At 44.2% G+C, this 26893-nt stretch overlaps 1 protein-coding gene across 1 annotated transcript; it reads right to left on the reverse strand.

The window, feature by feature from the left end:
* Nucleotides 1–825: 825 nt before the first annotated feature.
* man2a2 (mannosidase, alpha, class 2A, member 2) lies at nt 826–23095 on the reverse strand. Its single transcript, XM_039016955.1, is given in 22 exon segments — nt 826–1380; nt 1627–1740; nt 1860–1905; nt 1907–2049; nt 2679–2812; nt 3375–3516; nt 3599–3847; nt 5298–5420; nt 5698–5934; nt 6094–6259; nt 6343–6413; nt 8095–8209; nt 8484–8666; nt 8916–9118; nt 9203–9380; nt 13818–14004; nt 14284–14457; nt 14735–14862; nt 17930–18101; nt 19442–19586; nt 19794–20051; nt 22961–23095. Coding segments are annotated over 22 exon segments (3456 nt in total). The 3' UTR covers nt 826–1227.
* Between the last annotated feature and the right edge of the window lie 3798 nt (nt 23096–26893).

The raw sequence follows: 26893 nt of genomic DNA on the forward strand, positions 1-26893 counted from the left end.
GCGTACACACACAAAGAAGCACAGGAATGGCTTTAGGAGCATTTAAATACAAACGTAACTTAAATTCCATCACAGGTCCTCCACAGCCAACTCATCGGGACATGATAGCTTTGAGAGGCTCACGTAAGAAAAGTTTGAAAGTCTTCAGACCATCTACAAGCAAGGGGGGATTGAAAGGATAGCAGGCCGTACAGTCATGCAATAGGGAGATAATGATGACTAAAAACAAAAAAGTAGCGTGGGGATTGGTATTTCCTTAGAGAGAGACCTAATCCCCAGCCTGGTAGTGACTGACTCTGCTTGACATACAGTATCTTACAGAGCCATAGCCTCAGCGCCTCTACTGCAGAGATAGAGAGAGCAAACATTCACACTGGTAGTACACAACTGCATTCAGTCGGTCAATGCAGTCAATAAAAGTTCAATGAGCAGTGATGAGCTCGGAATGGAGTTAACAGTTCTCTAGTCTGCAGCGGGTGGATAGGCTGTCCAAACTTCCAAACTAACACCGCATTCATGTGCTAGTCGGAACTACGAAAATCGAAAATGTTCGACTTGCTAATTGGTTGAAAGCGGAACGTGTATAACTACAACCAGTTTCCTAGTTTTGACTAGAACGTGGCAAAAATAAAGCGTTTACAAATTGCACTCGGTCGCCATGTCATTCCAAGGTCCTTATACATGTGATATTTACATTCATTAGTTAGTCAAGGATTTTTTTTTTAAAGAAAACAAATAAAGTTCATTTAAAAACTGAAAAATTATGTTTCCAATAACTTGACATTGCTACTGCAATGCAACGGCAGAAGACCACCAGTATATGTTCTGTGATAAAGACATCACCTTTATTATCACAAGCACAAAAACTAAATCACCAAAGGTTTCTGGTTCTCTGAGATAGATTGGAGACAGCCACTGTGTGTCTGAGAGCCATCTGCCCCCTGCAGTTATAGTCTAGTCATGGTGGACACCTGCTCTTCAAAGTTGACTTTACAGTTCAGGGTGTGTGTGGTGTAGTGTAGTGTGGTGTGGTGCAGAGTGGTTTAGTGTAGAGTGGTGTAGTGTACTATGTGTTGTATACACAGGTTGGACCAGGAAGCCCCAGCTTGGCCACCCCTCTGTTCACTGGGAGGCAGTCTTCCTATAGACTAGAACTGAACAGACAAAACCAGGTGGGACCAGGCCTGGCCTGGGTGTGTCTGGTCTGATGTGTTTATCTGAGCCTGGCTAGAGCAGTTTGAGCCTGAAGGCTGAGATCTCCATGGGCTCCAGGCTGATGGAGGAGTCATTGGCCAGAGGGGGGCTGGAGTACATCAGGGACAGAGACACGGGCTGCAGCAGCTGGAGGTCCAGGTTACGGAACAGAGAAGACACACCCAGCTAGAGGAACAGATAAGGAGAGAGAGCGAGAGATGGATACAGTTTGTGAAAGAGAGGAGGTAGAAAGAGTGTGTATGAGAGAACAATTTGTCCAGTCACTCCTCATGTCTAACACAGAGAATAATCTTTCCAGACTGCTAGAATGACTCCCACTGCAGTGCTGTATGCGTCTGTGCAACACACTGTACTATCGCCCCAGTTGTATCTGTGGTGATCCATGTGTGCGTGTTGTTGAGGACCACTGACCTGTCCCTCGGAAGTGGTACAGTTGAACCCAGGGTTGGGGGTCTCCAGGTCACAGTCCAGACCCTTCCGATGCAGGATGAGGGCCGTGTAGGGAGACGGGGAGTGGGTGTCCTGCTACAAGTCACACAAACATATTAGCATCAATGGTTAGTACACAGAACCCTACATGTATTATATCTTCCAGTATATTGACGTTCCACAAACAGGACAATTACTTCTTCACTTCTAGTTACCTGGTGCTGGACGCTGCGCAGGTTGAGCATGTGGAAGTCACAGGGCAGGGGCGAAGGTGTGCAAGGGAGGGATGCCACGCTTCTTGGGCAGCACGGGCAGTGCCAGCACCTCGTGGTTGAGGATGGCCGAGGTCATGTGACTAAGTAGGGAGGGGAAGCTGGTTGGTCTGCTGTCCACCACCTGGGAGGCCTGAAGACAGGTTTCAACACAGGTCAAATCTGTTAACTCCATCCCACCCTGCTTAGCTTCAACAGTCAACACAGCAGGGAAACTGCAGAGCTGAAAACAATTATTTGCATTTTAAGCGCATATCCAATTCCAGGATTTCTTGCAATGCTGCTACGGCAGGCTTTTTAGCTATAGGGTACAGGGCAGCTAAACACAGGTTAAACTAGAAGGTAAGAACAGCTATAACACAGATTACATAGACAGACGGCCACGGCTGGGTATCTAGTGACCTCACTGTTGCCATGGCAACGTTACCTCTTGAGCTCCGCCTCTCAGGGCGAAGGAGACGAGAGAGTGAAACATGGAGAGTTTGGCAAAGAAGCCATCATGCTGAGTGCAATGGAGCAGGAGACAGAGAGAGAGATGACAAAAATAAATGGAGGGGGGTGACAAATAAAGAACGGAGACATGGGTTAAAGAGCGCAGCATGAGAGATTAAGACATTTGAGACACACTGAGAAGTAGTCCCGGCTCACCCACTGTTTCCCCTCAGACTAGATTGTGTTAATTTGCTTGAATATGACACCTAGAAACTAAATCCAGGTAGCTCCAGTAACTAACTCCCATCTGAGGATTTTAGACTGACTGACCTTGTTGCCAGTGGACCTCCTCTCCAGTAGGAGGCGGAAGCGGTTGGCCGTCTTCTTGTTGTCCTTCAGGCCCTGGCCCAGGCCATGGTTATCATCCTGCATCAGCCGCCGGTCCAGAATCACCTCCAACTGGCCTGCCGGAGGGAAAAGCAGAGACATGCATATATAGCTCCATCATAGAGATCGATAGGGGACTCTAGATTCTGGATAGAACCCGTTTTAGCATGGATATTGTCATTGAGGACTTCCACCATGTTAAAGTAGTCAACTAGGTGGGGATTCCTATGGGTTGGGAGCGACCAGCTAATAAAATCAGAGCATTGTCTTCTTCAAATTGAGTTGCCTATAGTTTGCAAATGGCTTTAAGCTATATCACCACCATCTAGTGGCCACAATAAATGAATGACAATATTTGGTTCAGGACTCCAGCACTTTTCCCCCCCCAACACAAACACAGAAGAGAATGTACTACTTTAAAATGGAGATCGTCTCAATGGCACTGCCAAAAATGGTGGATAAATGAAGATAACATTGCAAAGGCAAACAGCAGAGAAGTCACCACATTTCAGTAAATGAAAAAGGAAAAACTGCTACCAGTCCCTCTTAATGAAAACTTATTTAGAGATATAAGAGATAAAAAACTTCAGGAACACTAAAGTGTTAAGAAAAAATAACGTATGAGTTGTCCATCCCTACCGCCCTCTAGGCTGGTGACGCCCAGGGCCTGGGCAGAGTGCAGGGTGAGGCGGAGATGGCTGTCCTGGATGTAGGCCTGGCTGGGCATGGGGTAGAAGTTGGCTTGCAGGGGGAGCTTCAGGAAGTGGCGCCGGGGCTGCATCTGTGGAAACATTACAGTATTGAGGTACATGTTGAAGCCAAAGGACAGACACTCAAGTGTAAAGTGTGCGTTGTGGTCTGACCTGGAATCCGTTGAGGTCTGTGTAGAAGGTATCGTCATTCTGTATGTCCGTGACCAGACGCATGGCCAGCTCTTTGTTAGACTGTTCTCTGATGTCCACCATGGTGGTGACATCCAGGGACAGACCGTCCACACCTGGCACATTGTGTATGCGAATGGTGTGTTGGAAGTGCTGGTACATAGCCACTACCTCAGAGAAGAGAGGGCCCTCCACCACACGCACCACCGGTGGCTCCTTCTGACTGTAGGGCTGAGAGACGGAGAGGCAGAGACAGTGTGTTTCTGTAATGGATTGAGGCAGGGTAGACTGATTTTAAAACATTATACAGTTAAAAAATATGTTTTATTGTCACATACACCGGATAGGTACAGTGAAATGTGTTGATGTACAGGGTCAGCCATAATAGCCATAATGCCTCTGGAGCCAATTAGGGTTAAGTGCCTTGCTCAATGGCACAGACTGCTCCAACTGCTCTTAAATGCAAGTAAAACTAAATGCATGCTCTTCAACCGATCGCTGCCCGCACCTGCCCGCCCGTCCAGCATCACTACTCTGGACGGTTCTGACTTAGAATATGTGGACAACTACAAATACCTAGGTGTCTGGTTAGACTGTAAACTCTCCTTCCAGACTCACATTAAACATCTCCAATCCAAAATTTAATCTAGAATCGGCTTCCTATTTCGCAACAAAGCATCCTTCACTCATGCTCCCAAACATATCCTCGTAAAACTGACTAGCCTACCGATCCTCAACTTCGGCGATGTCATTTACAAAATAGCCTCCAACACTCTACTACAAATTGGATGCAGTCTATCACAGTGCCATCCGTTTTGTCACCAAAGCCCCATATACTACCCACCACTGCGACCTGTATGCTCTCGTTGGCTGGCCCTCGCTTCATACTCGTCGCCAAACCCACTGGTTCCAGGTCATCTACAAGTCTCTGCTCGGTAAAGCCCCGCCTTATCTCAGCTCACTGGTCACCGTAGCAGCACCCACCCGTAGCACGCAGCTCCAGCAGGTATATCTCACTGGTCACCCCCAAAGCCAATTCCTCCTTTGGCCGCCTTTCCTTCCAGTTCTCTGCTGCCAATGACTGGAACGAACTGCAAAAATCTCTGAAGCTGGAGACTCTTACCTCCCTCACTAGCTTTAAGCACCAGCTGTCAGAGCAGCTCACAGATCACTGCTCATAGCTCATCTGTAAATAGCCCATCCAATCTACCTCACCCCCATACTGTATTTATTTATCTTGCTCCTTTGCACTCCAGTATCTCAACTTGCACATTTATCTTCTGCACATCCTACCATTCCAGTGTTTAATTGCTATATTGTAATTAATTTGCCACCATAGCCTATTTATTGCCTTACCTCTCTTATCCTACCTCATTTGCACATGCTGTATATAGATTTTTCTACTGTATTATTGATTGTATGTTTGCTTATTCCATGTGTAACTCTGTGTTGTTGTATGTGTTGAACTGCTTTGCTTTATCTTGGCCAGGTCGCAGTTGCAAATGAGAACTTGTTCTCAACTAGCCTACCTGGTTAAATAAAGGTGAAATTAAACATTTTAAAAACAGACAGACCTTGGGCATTTGAACCAGCGGCCTTTCGGCTACTGGCCCAACACGCTAACCGCTAGGCTACCTGACGCTATAGGACAGATGGGGGGGGGGGTTGGCAGCTAGCTCACCTTAGCCTTCCCATCAGGCAGGAAGAGGTAAGCTCCGCTCTTGTCCTTTGAGGACCGAGTGCCGTACGTCACAAACTGGATCTGAACCTTGACCTCCTGGGGGTCGTCTTTACGATGGATACTCTTATGGACCAAGCGAGAGAGACAGAGAGAGAATTATACATTACACTTCAAGCAAATTAGTCTGTGCTGCCTATTTGGAATTCAGCAAATGATCAACGGCCTTGGGCTAATTTTAGTCACAGCGTTTAGGCTCACTTCCAAATCAGTCAATCTGTTAGAGACAAAGAATAGTCAGTGGCTGCATCCGCAATGGCAGCCTAGGGCTCTGGCAAAAAATAGTGCACCACATAGGAAACGGGGTGCCATTTGGGCCACAAGCCTCTTCCCCTCCATATACCTCCAGCAGGCCAGTGGTTCCAGAGAAGCCCAGTGTAACGGACTGGGTGGAGATGTAGAAGATCTGTGGATCTGCTGTCTGGGAGCGCAATGGGAAGGGGTCCACGGCGTGGGCAGTCTGCCCCTGACCAGACCGCCTCAGCAGGGTCTCAGAGCGCAGCGTCATGGGGGTGTCAGCAGAGTCATAAAGCTGGAACACAGCCAGGCCCAGGGCAGGCAGACGCACCGTGAAGGAGGCCTGCAGACAGGAGAGAACACAGTTAAACACACACACACACGGCAGACCCTCATGCTACACATAATATATCAATGCATCTGTCAACTGAAGTACCACACAATGTACATTAAATAGTCACTGAGAGCACCACAAATTAAACCAGCAACCATACACACACACCTGGAAGCCCTCTGCGCTCATCTGACTAGCAGAGCTCCACTGGGCACTGAGCTGTACAGGGAGGGTCTGTCCATCCTCTGTGAGCACCCGGACCCTGACAGAGTTCACCAACACTGTCACCACACACAGCCTGTCCTGCTCCACTGGGTTGAACAGCACCAGGTACCTAACAGAGAGAAACAGGGGGAGATCAGTCAAACACTCCACCCATGAGAGACTATACTGAGGCAGAGGGGAAGAGGGGGTTACCTAGGTCCTGATTGGCCCAGTTCGATAAGGGTGCGCTGGGGCAGGGAGTCTTGGGTGGCACGCCTATCATCCTATAGTCACAAACACAGAAGTATACAGTGCCTTGAGAAAGTACTCACACCCTTTGACTTTTTTCACATTTTGTTGAGTTACAGCCTGAATTTAAAATTGATTAAATGAAGATTGTGTCACTGGCCCACACACACACAACTGCATAATGGCAAAGCGGAATTATATTTTCAGAAATTAATAAAAAATGAAAAGCTGAAATGTCTTGAGTCAGTAAGTATTCAACCCCTTTGACATGGCAAGCCTAAATAAGTTCAGGAGTAAATATTTGCGTAACATGTCGCATAACAAGTTGCATGGAGTTGTGTTTAACATGACTTTTTAATGACTACCTCATCTCTGTACCCCACACATACAATTATCTGTAAGGTCACTCAGTCGAGCAGTGAATGTCAAAGATAGACTTAACCACAAAGACAAGGGAGGTTTTCCAATGCTTCGCAAAGAAGGAAAGCTATTGGTAGATGGGTAAAAACAAAAAAGCCGATATTGAATATCCCTTTGAGCATGGTGCCGTTATTAATTACACTTTGGATGGTGAATCAATACACCCAGTCACTACAAAGATACAGGCGTCCTTCCTAAATCAGTTGCAGGAGAGGAGGGGAACCGCTCAGGGATTTTCCCATGAGGCCAGTGTAACTTTAAAACAGCGACAGAGTTTAATGGCTGTCATAGGAGAAAGCTGAGTCTGGACCAACAACATTGGAGTTACTCCACAACACTCGTCTAACCTAAATGACAGAGTGAAAAGAAGGAAGCCTGTACAGAATACAAATATTCCAAACCATGCATCCTGTTTGCAATAAGGCACTAAAGTACAACTGCAAAAAATGCAACAAAGAAATTAACTTCATCTTGAATAAAAAGCGTTACGTTTGGGGCAAATCCAACAACACACCACTGAGTACCACTTCATATTTTCAAGCATGGTGGTGGCTGCATCATGTTGTGGGTATGCTTGTCATCTGCCAGGGAGGTTTTTTTTGCTAAAAAGAAACAGAATAGAGCTAAGCATAGGCAAAATCCTAGAGGAAAACCTGGTTCAGTCAGCTTTCCACCAGACACTGGGAAACCAATTCAACATTCAGCAGGACAATAACCTAAAACACAAGGCCAAATATACACTATACTTTCTTACCAAGACAACATTTAATGTTCCTGAGTGGCCTACTTACAGTTTTGACTTAAATAGGCTTCGCAATCTATGGCAAAACTTGAAAATGTCTATCTAGCAATGACCAACAACCAATTTGACAGAACTTGAAGAATTTTTTAAAGAATAATGTTCATATATTGTACAATCCGGGTATGCAAAGCTCAGGGGTGTGAATACTTATGTAAATGAGATATTACATTTTCAATAAATTAGCTAAAAATTCTAAAAACATGTTTTCACTTTGTCATTATGGGATATTGTGTGTAGATGGGTGAGAAAATGTGGAATAAGTCAAAGGTATGACTCCTTTCTGAAGGCACTGTATATGAGAGTCAGAAATGCACTTATTGCTTGTTACTAGACTAGAGAAGCACTGAGTAGGAGTAGATCACAACTTGATAGATATACAGTCAACAACAAGGAATCATATGGGAAATTAACATACAAAAGAAGTTGAGCTTATATGAGCTATTTTAACACTGCAATGCATTGTTAGAGCTCCATGTCTCCCTGTCGTCCGTTACCGTCTCTAGGAAGGGTTCTGTCTGGTAGAAGCGATACACGTCCTTGTTTTTCATTACCAGGAAGTGGGCTGCGTTAATGATTACTCTCTTCAGGCCCTGCAGGGAGCGCAGTAACCTAAAGGAAAGACAAAGGACCAATGAGACGTTATGCTAGTATTCTTGAATGTCCACTTAGCCTCGTCTCTTTTCTCTGTTCCTTCTGAACCATTCAACTGAGTTGGAGACTTAAGTGTAAAATGGCGGTATTTTTCTTTTGAGACCAGTGGTCACAAAGGCAGGGATGTAGAAAGAAAAAAAAAGAAACTAGTGAATACTTTTCCGCATAAAAGTTTTTAAAGTTGAAAAATATACTTCTATCTCTATTCTGTGTCTCTCTCTTAGCAACTGACCTGTTGCCGTAGTCGATAACCACGTTCTCCTTGGCGGTATCTGTGATGGCATCGTGATGCTGGAACAGGGCGACGGTGCGCCTGGCTTCCGTCAGCAGGGTGTAGTCTGACGTGGGGTAGCGGCCTTCCATTCCCGCGTGGCGAGCGTAAGCCACAGCCAGACTGAACAGGAACTCTGCACCTCTGTGGAACAACACAGAGGAACAAATTAACAAAGACAAGAGAACGTTTTGGGATTGTTCCTAACTTTGACAGTGTGCAGACAGGTCTCCATCTCCAATGATTTTACTTTTGAAACCTACGCACATGTGGCTAACATTGTTGAATTAAGGACTGAGAGTAAGGCGCAAATGCCAACCTGCTGTTTTACAGATGTACTAAAGCCATGTCAGATGTAGTAAAGCCAGATGTACTAAAGCCATCTGGCCTTACCTGAGATGGGACTCCAGCACCCGGTCCATGCTCTTGTAGAAGGGCCGGGAAGTGTAATAGCCGCTCCAGTAGTGGTCCTCTCGGTCTGCGTACGCAAAGAAGTCCCCGCTCAGCACCGGGTATTCTGGGGGTCTGACACCCTGGGGCACACCATTGGCCTTGTAAACCGCAGTAAAGTAGTCGGTCAGGGTCCCAAACTGGGCCTGGAGACACACAGGACCATAAAGGTGAGACATTACATTTTATACATCTTAGAATTAATCAAATATCAATCAAAACGAACATACCTGCACATGCATCTCTGAGTGAGAGTTCATGTAGTCAAAGAGTCTCTGGTAGTTGAGGTACTGCTGGTCCCACTCCAGGGCCTTGTCGTAGCGGAAGTCATCTCCCAGTGGAATCAGAACCACCTTACTGCGGAACAGCTTGGACTTCTTACGGTACTGGTCCAAGAGCAGGTGGGCCCTGGGGTGGAGAGAGTGACTCAGGTCATAGTAGGGCTGGCACTGTAAGTGTATATTCATGTAACTGACCATTATGGATGAAGACTGTCAAGAAAATGTAATTGTCTTCAATTGTTTTATTTTATTTTATCAACTTCATTTTCAAGACGACAAACTTACCCAAAAGCAGTAAAGTAAAAGTAATTCTGGTTCACATCTAACAGCCGATATAAGGAGAGAGGACAGAAAATAGGAGAGACTAGAGGAGACACAATCATTTTGTGTTGTGGAACAAGCATCTGACTGAAGAAGGGATGGCCGTGCATTCCCGTGCATGCCTACCCAAGGACGTCAGAGGACAAAAATCAGTTAACCACCTAACTGAGGAACTCAATTTAAACTTGCGCAATACCCGAGATGCAGTTGCACTCCTAAAAACTAAAAACATTTGTCATAAGAAACTAGCTCCCTGGTATACAGAAAATACCCGAGCTCTGAAGCAAGCTTCCAGAAAATTAGAACGGAAATGGCGCCACACCAAATTGGAAGTCTTCCGACTAGCTTGGAAAGACAGTACCGTGCAGTATTGAAGAGCCCTCTCTGCTGCTCGATCATCCTATTTTTCCAACTTAATTGAGGAAAATAAGAACAATCCGAAATTTCATTTTGATACTGTCGCAAAGCTAACTAAAAAGCAGCATTCCCCAAGAGAGGATGGCTTTCACTTCAGCAGTAATAAAGTCATGAACTTCTTTGAGGAAAAGATCATGATCATTAGAAAGCAAATTACAGACTCCTCTTTAAATCTGCGTATTCCTCCAAAGCTCAGTTGTCCTGAGTCTGCACAACTCTGCCAGGACCTAGGATCAAGAGAGACACTCAAGTGTTTTAGTACTATATCTCTTGACACAATGATGAAAATAATCATGGCCTCTAAACCTTCAAGCTGCATACTGGATCCTATTCCAACTAAACTACTGAAAGAGCTGCTTCATGTGCTTGGCCCTCCTATGTTGAACATAATAAACAGCTCTCTATCCACCGGATGTGTACCAAACTCACTAAAAGTGGCAGTAATAAAGCCTCTCTTGAAAAAGCCAAACCTTGACCGAGAAAATATTTAAAAAACTATTGGCCTATATCAAATCTTCCATTCCTCTCAAAAAATGTTGAAAAAGCTGTTGCACAGCAACTCACTGCCATCCTGAAGACAAACAATTTATACGAAATGCTTCGGTCTGGTTTTAGACCCCATCATAGCACTGAGACTGCACTTGTGAAGGTGGTAAATGACCTTTTAATGGCGTCAGACCGAGGCTCTGCATCTGTCCTCGTGCTCCTAGACCTTAGTGCTGCTTTTGATACCATCGATCACCACATTCTTTTGGAGAGATTGGAAACCCAAATTAGTCTACACGGACAAGTTCTGGCCTGGTTTAGATCTTATCTGTCGGAAAGATATCAGTTTGTCTCTGTGAATGGTTTGTCCTCTGACAAATCAACTGTAAATTTCGGTGTTCCTCAAGGTTCCGTTTTAGGACCACTATTGTTTTCACTACATATTTTACCTCTTGGGGATGTCATTCGAAAACATAAATGTTAACTTTCACTGCTATGCGGATGACACACAGCTGTACATTTCAATGAAACATGGTGAAGCCCCAAAATTGCCCTCGTTACAAGCCTGTGTTTCAGACATAAGGAAGTGGATGGCTGCAAACGTTCTACTTTTAAACTCGGACAAAACAGAGATGCTTGTTCTATGTCCCAAGAAACAAAGAGATATTCTGTTGAATCTGACATTTATCTTGATGGTTGTACAGTCGTCTCAAATAAAACTGTGAAGGACCTCGGCGTTACTCTGGACCCTGATCTCTCTTTTGACGAACATATCAAGACTGTTTCAAGGACAGCTTTTTTCCATCTACGTAACATTGCAAAAATCTGAAACTTTCTGTCCAAAAATGATGCAGAAAAATTAATCCATGCTTTTGTTACTTCTAGGTTAGACTACTGCAATGCTCTACTTTCCGGCTACCCGGATAAAGCACTAAATAAACTTCAGTTAGTGCTAAATACGGCTGCTAGAATCCTGACTAGAACCAAAAAATTTGATCATATTACTCCAGTGCTAGCCTCCCTACACTGGCTTCCTGTTAAGGCAAGGCCTGATTTCAAGGTTTTACTGCTAACCTACAAAGCATTACATGGGCTTGCTCCTACCTATCTTTCCGATTTGGTCCTGCCGTACATAGCTACACGTACGCTACGGTCACAAGACGCAGGCCTCCTAATTGTCCCTAGAATTTCTAAGCAAACAGCTGGAGGCAGGGCTTTCTCCTATAGAGCTCCATTTTTATGGAATGGTCTGCCTACCCATGTGAGAGACGCAGACTCGGTCTCAACCTTTATGTCTTTACTGAAGACTCATCTCTTCAGTGGGTCATATGATTGAGTGTAGTCTGGCCCAGGAGTGTGAAGGTGAACGGAAAGGCTCTGGAGCAACGAACCGCCCTTGCTGTCTCTGCCTGGCCGGTTCCCCTCTCTCCACTGGGATTCTCTGCTTCTAACCCTATTACAGGGGCTGAGTCACTGGCTTACTGGTGCTCTTCCATGCCATCCCTAGGAGGGGTGCGTCACTTGAGTGGGTTGAAACACTGACATGATCTTCCTGTCTGGGTTGTGCCGTGGCGGAGATCTTTGTGGGCTATACTCGGCCTTGTCTCAGGATGGTAAGTTGGTGGTTGAAGATATCCCTCTAGTGGTGTGGGGGCTGTGCTTTGGCAAAGTGGGTGGGGTTATATCCTGCCTGTTTGGCCCTGTCTGGGGGTATCATCGGATGGGGCCACAGTGTCTCCTGACCCCTCCTGTCTCAGCCTCCAGTATTTATGCTGCAGTAGTTTATGTGTCGGGGGGCTAGGGTCAGTCTGTTATATCTGGAGTATTTCTCCTGTCTTATCCGGTGTCCTGTGTGAATTTAAGTATGCTCTCTCTAATTCTCTCTCTCTTTCTTTCTTTCTCCCTCTCTCTCGGAGGACCTGAGCCCTAGGACCATGCCTCAGGACTACCTGGCATGATGACTCCTTGCTGTCCCCAGTCCACCTGGCCGTGCTGCTGCTCCAGTTTCAACTGTTCTGCCTGCGGCTATGGAACCCTGACCTGTTCACCGGACGTGTTACCTGTCCCAGACCTGCTGTTTTCAACTCTCTAGAGACAGCAGGAGCGGTAGAGATACTCTTAAGGATCGGCTATGAAAAGCCAACTGACATTTACTCCTGAGGTGCTGACTTGCTGCACCCTCGACAACTACTGTGATTATTATTATTTGACCATGCTGGTCATTTATGAACATTTGAACATCTTGGCCATGTTCTGTTATCATCTCCACCAGGCACAGCCAGAAGAGGACTGGCCACCCCTCATAGCCTGGTTCCTCTCTAGGTTTCTTCCTAGGTTTTGGCCTTTCTAGGGAGTTTTTCCTAGCCACCGTGCTTCTACACCTGCATTGCTTGCTGTTTGGGGTTTTAGGCTGGGTTTCTGTACAGCACTTTGAGATATCAGCTGATGTAAGAAGGGCTATATAAATACATTTGATTTGATTCAACAATACGAGAAATGCAATTGAGTCAGTTTCCACAGTAACATGGACTCTTCATAATGTGAAGACAGTTTGTTCCTCCTTGTTTCAGCAAAGTGTTGTAGTATCATGAAATACACGCACCCAATTGCTTACCAAAAACCAAGCACACCGACTTGAGCACTGCTTGCTTTAGAATACAGAAATGATTGACAATAGCAACATTTCTGTCCATTGACCTTCGTCAAAGCATATTTGAATGAAAAGAAGAAAGCTTGGCAGGCAGTGGGCGGAAATGTCTTCTTTTGAAACGCATGACATATTCAATAGTCTCTTAGTTATGTAGTCCTGTGTGGCTCAGTTGGTAGAGAATGGCGCTTGCAATGCCAGAGTTGTGGGTTTGATTCCCACGGGGGACCAGTACGGGGAAAAATAACTAAAATGTATTGACTCACTACTGTAAGTTGCTCTGGATAAGAGCGTCTGCTAAATGACTAAAATATCAATGTAAATGAGTGTGTGCATCCCAGCGCAATGCCTGTGTTACAGGGCAATAGATGACTGACATGACCGACATGACCTTAGAAAATGGAGGATAAAAAGAGGAGCTTTAATGGAAAAAGGCAATCAATAGCTTTCAGTGAGAGAGCTATTTTCCATTAGACTCTCTCAGGAATGTGTGCTTTGGAAAGTTCCATGAAGCTGTTTTTTTCTACACAAAATTATTCATTGATAAGCAAGTCGCAGTGAAGGTCTATAAAGCCGGTTGCATATTTCCATGTTTCTCAGCACCCACACTCCCTGCTCTACTGCAGAGGTCAGACATCTCCCCCCTAGCAGTGTGGCGTACAAGGCCGGGGGGAGGCTCTCTGCTGGGCTCACCTTTCTGCCACGTTGGCCTCCACCACGGCCCGCGGAGGAACCTTCCAGGGACAGTTGACCCGGCCGCCCGGCAGCCTCTTGAAGTCAAACTGGCAGCAGATCTTGGGTTCAGGTCCGCAGGTGTGTGGCACGTTATAACTGTAGAAGGGCATCATGTGGCAGAAGATGTCCGTGCCCGACTCCTGGTCTGGCATCACAAAAAAAAGGTTTTACATTTTTATTTTGGGGTTTGTGTGAATTCAAAAGTACAATGCAAATACAAGCAAGGAACAAACAACTGTTAGTGTTCTTAGTCCAAACTATAAATTGACCACTTGTGACATTTACAACATTTCCCTCATCCTCAATTTGAAAGGCCATCCAGAGTGGCAGCACTCATTGGAAATCTGCGTTCCAGAGAGATAAGCACATTATGGTGTAAATAGATGAGATTGGTCTGCTGCCACGAAAACAGCCAGCAACTGACCCCAGGACTGCCTCCACATGAACTCCAGGCTGCGGCTGGAGGCGAAATGCTTCTTGATGGAGTAGTGGACCCTCTGGATGAGCATGCTGGTCAGGTTGGCCCTCTTCAGCAAGTAGGCCATGGTGGCACTGTGGCCAAAGGGGTCCACCGCCCAACCCGACTGAGGGGTCACACCTACAGTAGGGCACAGCACAGGAGGGTTACCATCATGGAGAATACAACAAAGCATTGTGCACAGTTTCTATGTCATAATGGAACTCCTACTGCAACAGAACTATGACCGAAGTCATACAGGACTTCACACAATATGCGCAAAGGTGTCATTGCAAAGTTATCCACTCAGAGTTTGAATTATTTTAACTTTCCAATGCTTCTGCTGCAAACATCAGTGGGCAAAACCCCTTGCATGAATAAGAGAAGGCATCTCGGAGAGGGGAAGCGTGTTGCTTACCCACATTCTTCTCCAGCCACTGATGGCCCTATATGAGCTGGTCAATCATGGCGAAGTAGTGAACGTTGGCCTCATCAGTCATAACCCATCCTCCGGTCACTATCTCCAGCTGCCCTCCCAGGATTAGCCTGCGACAGCGAGAGGATTTAAGACATCCACCCAGTAGAGACATGAGGAAAATTCTGTATTGTTGGAAAAGGATCCATAAGTAAGCATTTCACTGTTAGTCTACACCTGCCTGTTGTTTACGAAGTAAGTGACAAATACAATTTGATTTGAAAAGCCAACGCTTACTTGGAGCCACCCAAATAACCAGCTATTTTAGAAGTATCTGGTCTCTCTGCCAAGGGAGATGTGGCGCTTATTAGCTAATTATCGTAGATCACGCTGCTAATGTGGCCTGGCAGGTTGTTTACACTGAGATAAGAGATACTGAAAAGACACTGTTTTGCTAGTTGGGTAGACATTCACAGCTGGGCGAGTTCCTGCTTACAGAAAACAACAAAGTAGGCCAGCCCCCGAAGTGACTCTTCTTATTAACTGTATGCAAGAAATTCCTTTGTGTTGTCTTAGGAATTCAGCATTCTCTGTGTTGATCTTGCCAACCTCCATTGTCTCACCTCTGAGAACCAGAGGTTACATCCTGTAGGTCCGATATCGGATTCGAGGTTAACTTCACAGTAATTCCATTGGTCAACAACTCCATTTTTTAATCCAAACAGGTCCAATGCTTACACTTTAAAAATAATATTAGATTCTGTTTTCTTATTTGTTCCTTTCTGTGGTGAGATACTTACACCATGTCTTACCCTCTTCCCTGAGCTATGGGCCATGGCACAAGCCATGGTTTCTTTGTCTCTCTCTCTCTCTCTCTGACCATGCTTAGAATACTGCCTTATAATGCTTTGTAACTTATTATACAAGGCATAAGCTTACCATTAATTTTCTAAAGTAATTAAATACACCTGTATTTAGAATTCCATTCTCAGACATTTCTTCATTGCCTATTACTCTGACTCAACTATAGTTTCTTGCATATTGCTATTTATCTTATGGAGTCACATTTTAATAGGCTAATTGCTTAGTCTTATTACAAGTCGCATGAGGCATTTATAATATCATATATATATACACTGCTCAAAAAAATAAAGGGAACACTAAAATAACACATCCTAGATCTGAATGAATGAAATATTCTTATTAAATACTTTTTTCTTTACATAGTTGAATGTGCTGACAACAAAATCACACAAAAATTATCAATGGAAATCAAATGTATCAACCCATGGAGGTCTGGATTTGGAGTCACACTCAAAATTAAAGTGGAAAACCACACTACAGGCTGATCCAACTTTGATGTAATGTCCTTAAAACAAGTCAAAATGAGGCTCAGTAGTGTGTGTGGCCTCCACGTGCCTGTATGACCTCCCTACAACGCCTGGACATGCTCCTGATGAGGTGGCGGATGGTCTCCTGAGGGATCTCCTCCCAGACCTGGACTAAAGCATCCGCCAACTCCTGGACAGTCTGTGGTGCAACGTGGCATTGGTGGATGGAGCGAGACATGATGTCCCAGATGTGCTCAATTGGATTCAGGTCTGGGGAACGGGCGGGCCAGTCCATAGCATCAATGCCTTCCTCTTGCAGGAACTGCTGACACACTCCAGCCACATGAAGTCTAGCATTGTCTTGCATTAGGAGGAACCCAGGGCCAACCGCACCAGCATATGGTCTCACAAGGGGTCTGAGGATCTCATCTCGGTACCTAATGGCAGTCAGGCTACCTCTGGCGAGCACATGGAGGGCTATGCGGCCCCCCAAAGAAATGCCACCCCACACCATGACTGACCCACCGCCAAACCGGTCATGCTGGAGGATGTTGCAGGCAGCAGAACGTTCTCCACGGCGTCTCCAGACTCTGTCACGTCTGTCACATGTGCGTGTGAACCTGCTTTCATCTGTGAAGAGCACAGGGCGCCAGTGGCGAATTTGCCAATCTTGGTGTTCTCTGGCAAATGCCAAACGTCCTGCACGGTGTTGGGCTGTAAGCACAACCCCCACCTGTGGACGTCGGGCCCTCATACCACCCTCATGGAGTCTGTTTCTGACTGTTTGAGCAGACACATGCACATTTGTGGCCTGCTGGAGGTCATTTTGCAGGGCTCTGGCAGTGCTCCTCCTTGCACAAAGGCGGAGGTAGCGGTCCTGCTGCTGGGTTGTTGCCTTCCTACGGCCTCCTCCACGTCTCCTGATGTACTGGCCTGTCTCCTGGTAGCGCCTCCATGCTCTGGACACTACGCTGACAGACACAGCAAACCTTCTTGCCACAGCTCGCATTCAAATCAAGTTTATTTTATATAGCCCTTCGTACATCAGCTAATATGTCGAAGTGCTGTACAGAAACCCAGCCTAAAACCCCAAACAGCAAGCAATGCAGGTGTAGAAGCACGGCGGCTAGGAAAAACTCCCTAGAAAGGCCAAAACCTAGGAAGAAACCTAGAGAGGAACCAGGCTATGAGGGGTGGCCAGTCCTCTTCTGGCTGTGCCGGGTGGAGATTATAACAGAACATGGCCAAGATGTTCAAATGTTCATAAATGACCAGCATGGTCAAATAATAATCAGTATTGATGTGCCATCCTGGATGAGCTGCACTACCTGAGCCACTTGTGTGGGTTGTAGACTCCGTCTCATGCTACCACTAGAGTGAAAGCACCGCCAGCATTCAAAAGTGACCAAAACATCAGCCAGGAAGCATAGGAACTGAGAATTGGTCTGTGGTCACCACCTGCAGAACCACTCCTTTATTGGGGGTGTCTTGCTAATTGCCTATAATTTCCACCTGTTGTCTATTCCATTTGCACAACAGCATGTGAAATTTATTGTCAATCAGTGTTGCTTCCTAAGTGGACAGTTTGATTTCACAGAAGTGTGATTGACTTGGAGTTACATTGTGTTGTTTAAATGTTCCCTTTATTTTTTTCAGCAGTGTATACACACACACACGTTAAATTCTGTATTACGACACTACAACAACTGAATTTTTATCTACCAAGACTGCCACTATTGACTCTTCCCTATGTGGGCAATCCTCAACGGACGGCTTAGATACTTTAGGGAAGAACCAACAGTGGCAGACTTAAATTGTGTTGTAGTAAGATGTTTGAGAGCTAGTGCTGTGACTGTGAGATCCGCACTTGCGCATGGCTTCCTGCTTGTGCATGTCGGCGCTCTCCCACCACTTGGCAAAGAAGGAGATCTCAGACCAAATGAACTTCCTGCGTGGGTCCTCAGTCAGCTTGACCAGCATGTTGTTGAAGATGTGCTGCGTCTGATCTGTGTAGTACTTATCAAACGTCTTGATCCAGCCTGTCGGGACAGGAGATCGCAGCACAGAGGTGATGAGCACAACAACCCAGATCAGGAGGAACAGGGTCCTCTTCAGTTTGACTGGCACGGACACCGCAGCAAAACAATTTAAAATGAAAATGGGAATCCCTTATTGGAAAAGTTCAAGTAATAGGCCCCATGTCAAAACATTTGTGTCTATGAAATATAACCCAGGACCTTGGTTTGAGGGTAGGTCAGTTTCAGACATAAATAGAAGATGAACAACAAAGAGTGAATCTACCATCGACCCCCCTAACAGACAGTACTGTACTATTTCCTATCATGTATTTTGGATTTTGCCATGACAAGGAGGGGTAAAAGCAGGTCAGTGGTACAGTACCAAACACAACATAGCAGTGAAGTATTACAAATAACTCCCGTTTTATTATTTAAACAGAACAGTAACAATGAACCACCTTGAATGTATTGTCAGAGGCTGAGAAACAAGCAGACAATGAATCTCTCAGAAAGGAGAGAAGTTGATGACTCTACAATACATAAACAGAGCAGCCTAGCACTAACTAATCTATAGAGCAATATGCTCACCGTAGACTAAACCATAGGAGTCCACGCCACTGGATGCACAGACTGGTAGAAGGTAGACCAACCAAATAGACTAAAGGACGGACAGTGAAAGGGGCATTTTAACGTTGCGTTGTCTGACTTGGTGCCAGTCCTGCGGTTTGACCTACTTCCCTTTACCTGCAGTCTTGTTAAACCTTATAAGCTCTGGCCTGGCTTTTAGAGAGAACATCCCATAACAGAAAACTGCTTTTTTGGATTCGCTGACAACAGTCTCAGTGGTCTCTCATAGCTCTCCAAAGACCCAGGACAAGCTGTGAACATTTACTCAGTGACACCTTGGTAAAGAGCAAAGTCTATCCTAATTAAAATGGAGCCATAATGAATGGCTATTCCTGCTACTGAATTACAAAACTTGACAGTTTCTTCCAAAGTCAACAAGTCAATAACTGTCAAGTTAGCTAGCTGGCCTTGCATTGGCTGTAAACAAATTTAATGGAACTGTTGGTCTCTGGCTAAAATCAAATCTTGTGCTAATACACAGCCGTTCTAATCTAAAAATAACTAAGACGTTGGAATTCTAATGTCATTGTGTCACTCAATTTGTCAATCCAGTCATTTGCTTAATATTGCAGGTAATAACTCAATCAAGGTTTCGTTTTTTGCTTAGTATATATATAAAATTTAAAAAAATAGATTTAAATTTTATTCACTTTTTTGTTTCCTTAGAAATTGGCCTTCCTTCGTCTTTTGCTACAATGTGCCCTGAAGAACACAGTTTTAGAGCCATGTCTCACCTGGGTCGTTGTGGGAGTGAGGGACCACAAACACCTGCAACGGTTCATTGTCCCACGCCCCAGGCTCATAGGTGATCTCAAAGCCCTGCTTCCACACACCCCCGTCCACATTGTCAAACTTCAACAGGGAGTATATGTCTAGCATCTGGAAGGCAACAGACCAAAGTTAGCTAAACTTAACTCTGCTTTGCGTTTAGAACAGAGGCAAATAATATGATATCTGTAACCCCCTCACCTTAAACCTGCCACATAGACAAGAGACAGCATGTTAACAATTACACACACGCCTACTGATGGCCAACAGAACAACAGAGTTCCTCCGAGACCAGACAGTCCCTGAAGAGCTGGTCACCTGCAGGTCGGTATGTCCGCGGCGTCCCTGTGCGAACTGGCCGTCCTGGGGCTTGACGGAGAGGAAGGTGGGGCGTCCATCAAAGGGCAGGACCCAGGAACCATTGGCACTGTGGAAGGGCAGCTGTCCGCTGGGGGACACAGCGCCAGTGTCGGTCAGCTCCAGAACAGAGTCCTTGATGTGGCTGATGATCTGGTGGTTCTCCTCCAGTAGCTGCTCCAGCTGTTCTATGCGGTTCTGCAGAACAGAGATTTGGCTCTAGAACACAAGAGGAAAAGGACCCGGGGGGGAGGGGGGGGAATGAAGGTCACAGGAGGTGCTAAACAGGACTAGCTAGCCTATATGGATGGATGGATGGATTTTTGCACCAACTACCTTGCACTGAGTCGACGCACACACACACTGGACTCTACCTACACATACTTACACCGACACCCCAACACACACACGCATACTTACACCAGACACTTTCACACTCCCTGTGCTGCTGCTACTAGCTATCCTGTTGCCTATTCACTTTAGCCCTACCTACAGTAGCAGTCAAACGCTTGGGCAAACCTACTCATTCAAGGGTTTTTCTTTTTTACTGTTTTCTACATTGTAGAATAATAGTGAAGACATCAAAACTATGAAATAACACATACGGAATAATATGTTTATATGTTTAAAAAGTATTAAACATATTCTTTAAAGTATCCACCCTTTGCCTTGATGACAGCTTTGCACACTCTTGGCATCCTCTCAACCAGCTTCATGAGGAATATTTTTCCAACAGTCTTGAAGGAGTTCCCACACGCTGAGCACTTGTTGGCTGCTTTTCCTTCACTCTGCTGTCCAACTCATCCCAAACCATCTCAATTGGGTTGAGGTTGGGTGATTATGGAGGCCAGGTCCTCTGATGCAGCACTCCATCACTCTCCTTCTTAGTCAAATAGCCCTTACACACCCTGGAGGTGTGTTATGGGTCATTGTCCTGTTGAAAAACAAATGATAGTGGGACTAGTGGGCTTATTTGAGCTATTTTTGCTATAATATGGACTTGGTCTTTTACCAAATAGGGCTATATTTTGTATACCACCCCTACCTTGTCACAACACAACTGATTGGCTCAAACGCATTAAGGAAAGAAATTCCATAAATGTCGTTTTAACAAGGCACACCTGTTAATTGAAATGCATTCCAGATGACTACCTCATGAAGCTGGTTGAGAGAATGCCAAGTGTATGCAAATATGTCATCAAGGCAAAGGGTGGTTACTTTGAAGAAAATAAAATATTTAGATTTCTTCAACACTTTTTTGGTTGCTACTTGATTCCATATGTGTTATTTTAGATGTCTTCACTATTATTCTACAAAGTAGAAAATAGTAAAAATAAAGAAAAACCCTAGAATGAGTAGGTGTGTCCAAAACTTTGACTGGTACTGTATGTGTACATAGTTACCTCAATTACCTCGTACCCCTGCACATAAACTCGGTACTGGTACTCCCTGTATATAGCCATGTTAATTTTACTCGTTAGTAACTGTGTATTTATTCTACTTATATCTTTAACTCTACATTGTTGGAAAAGGACCCGTAAGTAAGCATTTCACTGTTAGTGTACAGGTGTACATTAAGCATGTGAAAAACATTTATTGTTTTATTTGACACTACTTCACAGTCCCATTACCAAAGGAAACACTGTTGTTGTGAAAATGCAGGTCCTTGTTCACTCAAGCTGTAGCAAATAGATAAATGAATTAATAAATCAATCAAATCAAACAAAACTACACTGAACAAAAATATAAAAAAACACAACATGTAAAGTGTTCGTCCCATTTTTCATGAGCTGAAATAAAACATCCCGGAATGTTCCATACACACTAAAAGCTCTCAAATTTTGTGAACACATTTGTTTACACCCCTGTTAGTGATCATTTTTACTTTGCCAAGATAATCCAACCACCTGACAGGTGTGGCATATCAAAAAGCCAGTTAAACGGCATGATCATTACACAGGTGCACCTTGTGCTGGGGGACAATAAAAGGCCACTCTAAAATGTGCACTTTTGTCACATGCCACAGATGTCTCAAGTTTTGAGATAGCGTACAATTGGCATGCTGACTGCAGGAATGACCACCAGAGCTGTTGCCAGATAATTGAATATTCATTTGTTTTGCAGTATTTTCTGTAGAGCTATCAATGTGGCAGTTGGCTTGAATATAAGCCATAAATATACAGAACACAAATATAAAATGCAACATGCAACAATTTCAAAGAGAATTGAAAGTTAATTTCCCTACCATAAGCCGCCTACAATGTTATTTTAGAGAGTTTGGCAGGCCACGTGTATGGTGACGTGTGGGCGAGCGGTTTGCATATGTCAACATTGTGAACAGAGTGCCCCATGGTGGCGCTGGGGTTATGGTATGGTGGCGATTTGAATGCACAGAAATACCGTGACAAGATCCTGAGGCCCATTGTGAGGCCCATTTTTTTTTATAAAGGTATCTGTGACCAACCGATGCATATCTGTATTCCCAGTCATGTGAAATCTATAGATTAGGGCCCAATGAATTTATTTCAATTGACGGATTTCCTCATATGAACAGTAACTCAGTAAAATCTTTGAAATTTCTGCATTTATATATTTGTGTTCTCTATATTTATGGATTCTATTCAAGCCAATTTACACATCAACAGCTCTACAAAAAAATACTGCAAAAACAAGTTTGGGGTAACATGACTAAAATCCTGTCAGTAACAATCAAATCCAGCCCTCATTATACACACTGTTGCTGGACCAGGTCTGTAAACATAATCAGTCACAAAGCTTTGCTGCTGCGAAGCAGTTCAGCTGTGGTGGCTGGGCCGCGACTCTACAGAAGGTGTGTTTATGAAAATAACTGACTGCCTCTCAGGTTACAGTACAAAATAAACGTATAGATTAGAGATATGAATTATTCAAACACGTGTGCATCTCACCAATTAATTTAGTTAACATTTGTTAATTACAGCTTTGATGTAACTCAATATCAAAGGAAAGTTCACAAAACTGTTTCGAAGGTACTGCCTGCCTCTGGCTTTTAACGCCACAGTGAGATGTATCACAACAACATGGTGTTTGATTGCAGACAAGGATTTAGAAAATAACAAGCGATGCTATGGCTATAGGTAATGTCTTACCCTTGGGAAGTTCCCACCGCCGTTCTGTCGCATTGCAGGGTCGTGTTGGACCCTGTCCAACATAAGATACAGGGAAAATACGGCCACACAGAATATGGCTCCTCCACAGACCGTCACCTGCTTTTTCAGCTTCATCCTTGAGCCCATAGAAAAGCTTTTTTAGGAGAGAAAAAATCAGCAGTAGCTGGCAAACAGTCTGTCAGCTCCGGCCAAACCACAGCCTCCGCCGAGCTCCTTCAAAGTGGCCCTTGTGCTCAACCATCCAAACCTTTGAGATTGCGGAGGAGAACCCCCCCCCCCCCCCCCCCCACACACACACACACACACCCCCCACAAAAACAAGCTCTAAACAGCAGGGGCTCAAACAGGAAACCTACTGTCTCCGCAACATGGTGTGTGTCTGTGTGCGCGATCCTTTGGTCCAGTCCAACTCCCAGGGCTGCGTCTAATCCTTCAGCACAGCCAGAGTCCCATTTCGCTCAGTTGGCCACCAGGGCAAAGCCATAACAGTAAGCACAGGGCTGCAGTGATGCAGAGAAACGGCTGAATGAGAGAGGGACTTGGCTACAGGTACCAGCAGCTTTTTAGATAGCCTTTTTCGCTTGGCTTACAGCACATCAGGACTTTGAATGCGACAAATGTCACTGCTATGCGCTCTATGACAAAGCCGAAGCATACCAACAGTGACAAAAAAATAAGAGGTTGAGTTCCATTGATCACGTTTGCACGATGTTTAAATTATGTCCTTGGGTCCTTTTCTGAAGCCGGTGGGATAATCTCAGATAATCTCAGTTTAACGAAACATGGCAAAAAAAACTAATGTAATTCTGCTTTCCAGGCAACAGAATAACGCTTGTCAGCACTCAGTAACAGACTGAATGTAAGTTTGTGGGAGAGAGAGAGTCACAGACAGATGATGATAAGTAAATGTATACCAAAAAACCAAACAACCAAGCTGAGCACAGTGGCCTGGATTTCAGAGCTCTTGCTAAGACAGGTGTTCCTTCTTCCCTCAGCATGCAAATCCTGTATGATCTTAATCCTTTCAACTCACAGGATGTCAGTGATTTAGCCTTGCCAAGGGGATTTTGGATGATAAAACCCAACACTTGCTTAGGCTGGTTGCAAAACAACTAAATGGGTCCCAATTCAAAAAGTATTTGTTGGGCCATCTGTGCATGATGATGACTCAAACTCTTATAACATGGAAATGACAGGCTCCAGAGTGATATTAGCAGTGCCAAAGTAACATGCTTTATGCTTTTAATACAAATGGAGATGATTTAGCCACTGACTGCTGATTCCCCTTCATCAATACCGAGATGATGGAAACCAATGTTTGTAAAAATCCTTGTTTGTGGAAAAGTATAGTAACCTGTGAATGAAAACAGCAGCAATCAGTGAAGTGGAATAAAGCTCAATAGGTCATGATGATTTCCCAGTGTGTGGGTTAACGTTAGTGTAAGGTGTGAAGCAGCAAGAACATGGCAACAAGCAAACCAGTATCAATATATCAAGATCTAGCTAATTATAAACATTGTCTATTGTAATCATTTAAAATCAGTTAGATAGTTAAGTCCTAACAGAAAACCAGTGCACCAGCTAGCTAAATAAGTTAGTCAAAGCTCGGCTGTCATTCAATTTCAATTGCGTTAGCTAGCTATGTCGCTCAAGGGGTCAATCGGATATCATTCAGACACCACAAAACGTGATTATTGCAGTCATGCCTGACGTTGGTAGTCTGCTAGCTGGCTAGTTAGATAGCTGCTAGAATGACAGGTTGACGTTTCTGTCTGTTACCATAACTTATCCTGTTAGTCAGCTAGCTAGCAGGTAAAGTTAGCAAGTGTAAGAAATTGTATTAGATATTGGTAACTTGTTTTAACAACTTCTCAACATTAGCTATATTTGACACAACATGCACACACCCCCTCTTTCTCTTGGACATATGCTGGTCTCATTAGATGACAACCATCGACACACACAACTCCCCTCCCCCATGACAATCACAGACACACACAACTCAAGGTTGGAGCACAAGACAAAGGACTGTGGGAAGAGCCAATGGAATGTCGACATCAGGCCCGGACAGGACAACCCACGACCCAGATCGACCAATCGGAAGGCCAGACGACAAGATCAACCTACTTTGCTAGTTGCCTATATAATTTGAATGTACTGTTTAGAGCGGCCTCTTCTCCGACGATTCCATAAGAATCAGACAGAAAGGGGCCGTGCACGCTTTGCCTGATATCTTTACACTTGAATAAAACGGCCTTATTATACAAATATCCACCTCGTCCTATGTCTCCACTTGTTCTCCTGTCTCCAGTAAACGTTTTATCAACAGAAACTTGGTAAGCAGAGGATGGTTATTAGACACCTTTGATTTCGGTCCATAGAAAATTGATCAGACAGGAGACGCGTGGGAGAAAGATTCCAGAAGGAGAGGTGACCTGTTTTGAAGGAGAATCGCGATTCGCGAACTCACCCAGGAAACTGATCAAAAGAGCTCGAAACTAAAAGGTAAGCAGATGCCTGTTTAATCAAAATCTGTATATTGTATTATAGCCAATATCTAAATTCAATGATCAGAAGTACTGTGGTGAGTGTGAATTGTTGCTAAATTTATGTGGAATTGTTTAGAATCTAAGGCATTGTGTAAAGATATTTGCGAAGTATAAAATCAAGTCGTATTAGTAATCTGGGACTAGTTGAATTGTTCTTCAACTAGGAGTATCGGGGATAAATCTAAGCTTGATGAAGTGTTGAAATGTAATGTGATCTGTTCAAGTCGTATTAGTAATCTGGAACTAGTTGAATTGTTCTTCAACTAGGAGTATCGGGGATAAATCTAAGCTTGATGCTGTTCAAGTCGAATTAGTAATCTGGGGCTAGTGGAAATGGCACCCCACTAGGAGCATCGGTGATAAATCTAAGCTTGAACTAGGAGTAATGGTATTAAACCTGAAACTCAAAGTGTTGAAATGTAATGTAGTCTGTTCAAGTCGTATTAGTAATCTGGGGCTAGTGGAAATGGCACCCCACTAGGAGCATCGGTGATAAATCTAAGCTTGGCGTATCGGGATTCAAGTTGCATTAGTAATCTGGGACTAGTCGAAATATTCTTCAACTAGGAGCATCGGTGATAAATCTAAGCTTGAACTAGGAGTAATGGTATTAAACCTGAAACTCTCCAAATTAATGTGAGTGATTGAGCGTTCCACGAGACCGATGGCTACTAATTAGCCATATGCTAAGATGTGTGAGCTGCTGTGAAGCAGCTATTTTCTGCTGATAGTTGACCTGATTTTTCCCTCTTGTGCTATTGGTAAATCCTTAAGGGTTAGAATTAATTTGACAATTATTTTAGAAGCGCTAGAATATACTAGTATATTGTCCCAAAAGGAAATTTCTGAAATGTTTTGGCAAAGTATTTAATTAATCGAAAAAAGTTCAAATTAATCGAAAAAGTTAAAAGCAATAATAACTTTCGAATAAAAGATCCTATAATTGTCATTCCAATTATATCAGGAGCGCTAGAATATACTAGTATATTGTACCAAAAGGACAGTTCTGAAATATTTTGCCAAAGTATTTAATTAATTGAATAAGCGAAAAGCAATAATAATTTTTGAATATAAGTACCTAAAATTGTCATTCCAATTATATCAGGAGCGCGTGAATATATTAGTATACTGTTCCAAAAGGATATAGCTGAAATATTGTTGGAAAACGGAAAAATAATTTACTGAAGATACGGAAATTACATCGCTGGTTCCGATCAAGTGACGGGCTAAGCGCACCAAAATAGTATAGACCCAGACATAGCTTAACGACAAAATGGCCACGACCATCGTCCCCAAACACAAATTCAATGAATACTTAGATCAGAGAATGGAAGACAGAGCAGGGGGGAGACTACAATACAAA

Source organism: Salvelinus namaycush, chromosome 21, assembly GCF_016432855.1.
Source record: "Salvelinus namaycush isolate Seneca chromosome 21, SaNama_1.0, whole genome shotgun sequence".
Taxonomy (NCBI): domain Eukaryota; kingdom Metazoa; phylum Chordata; class Actinopteri; order Salmoniformes; family Salmonidae; genus Salvelinus; species Salvelinus namaycush.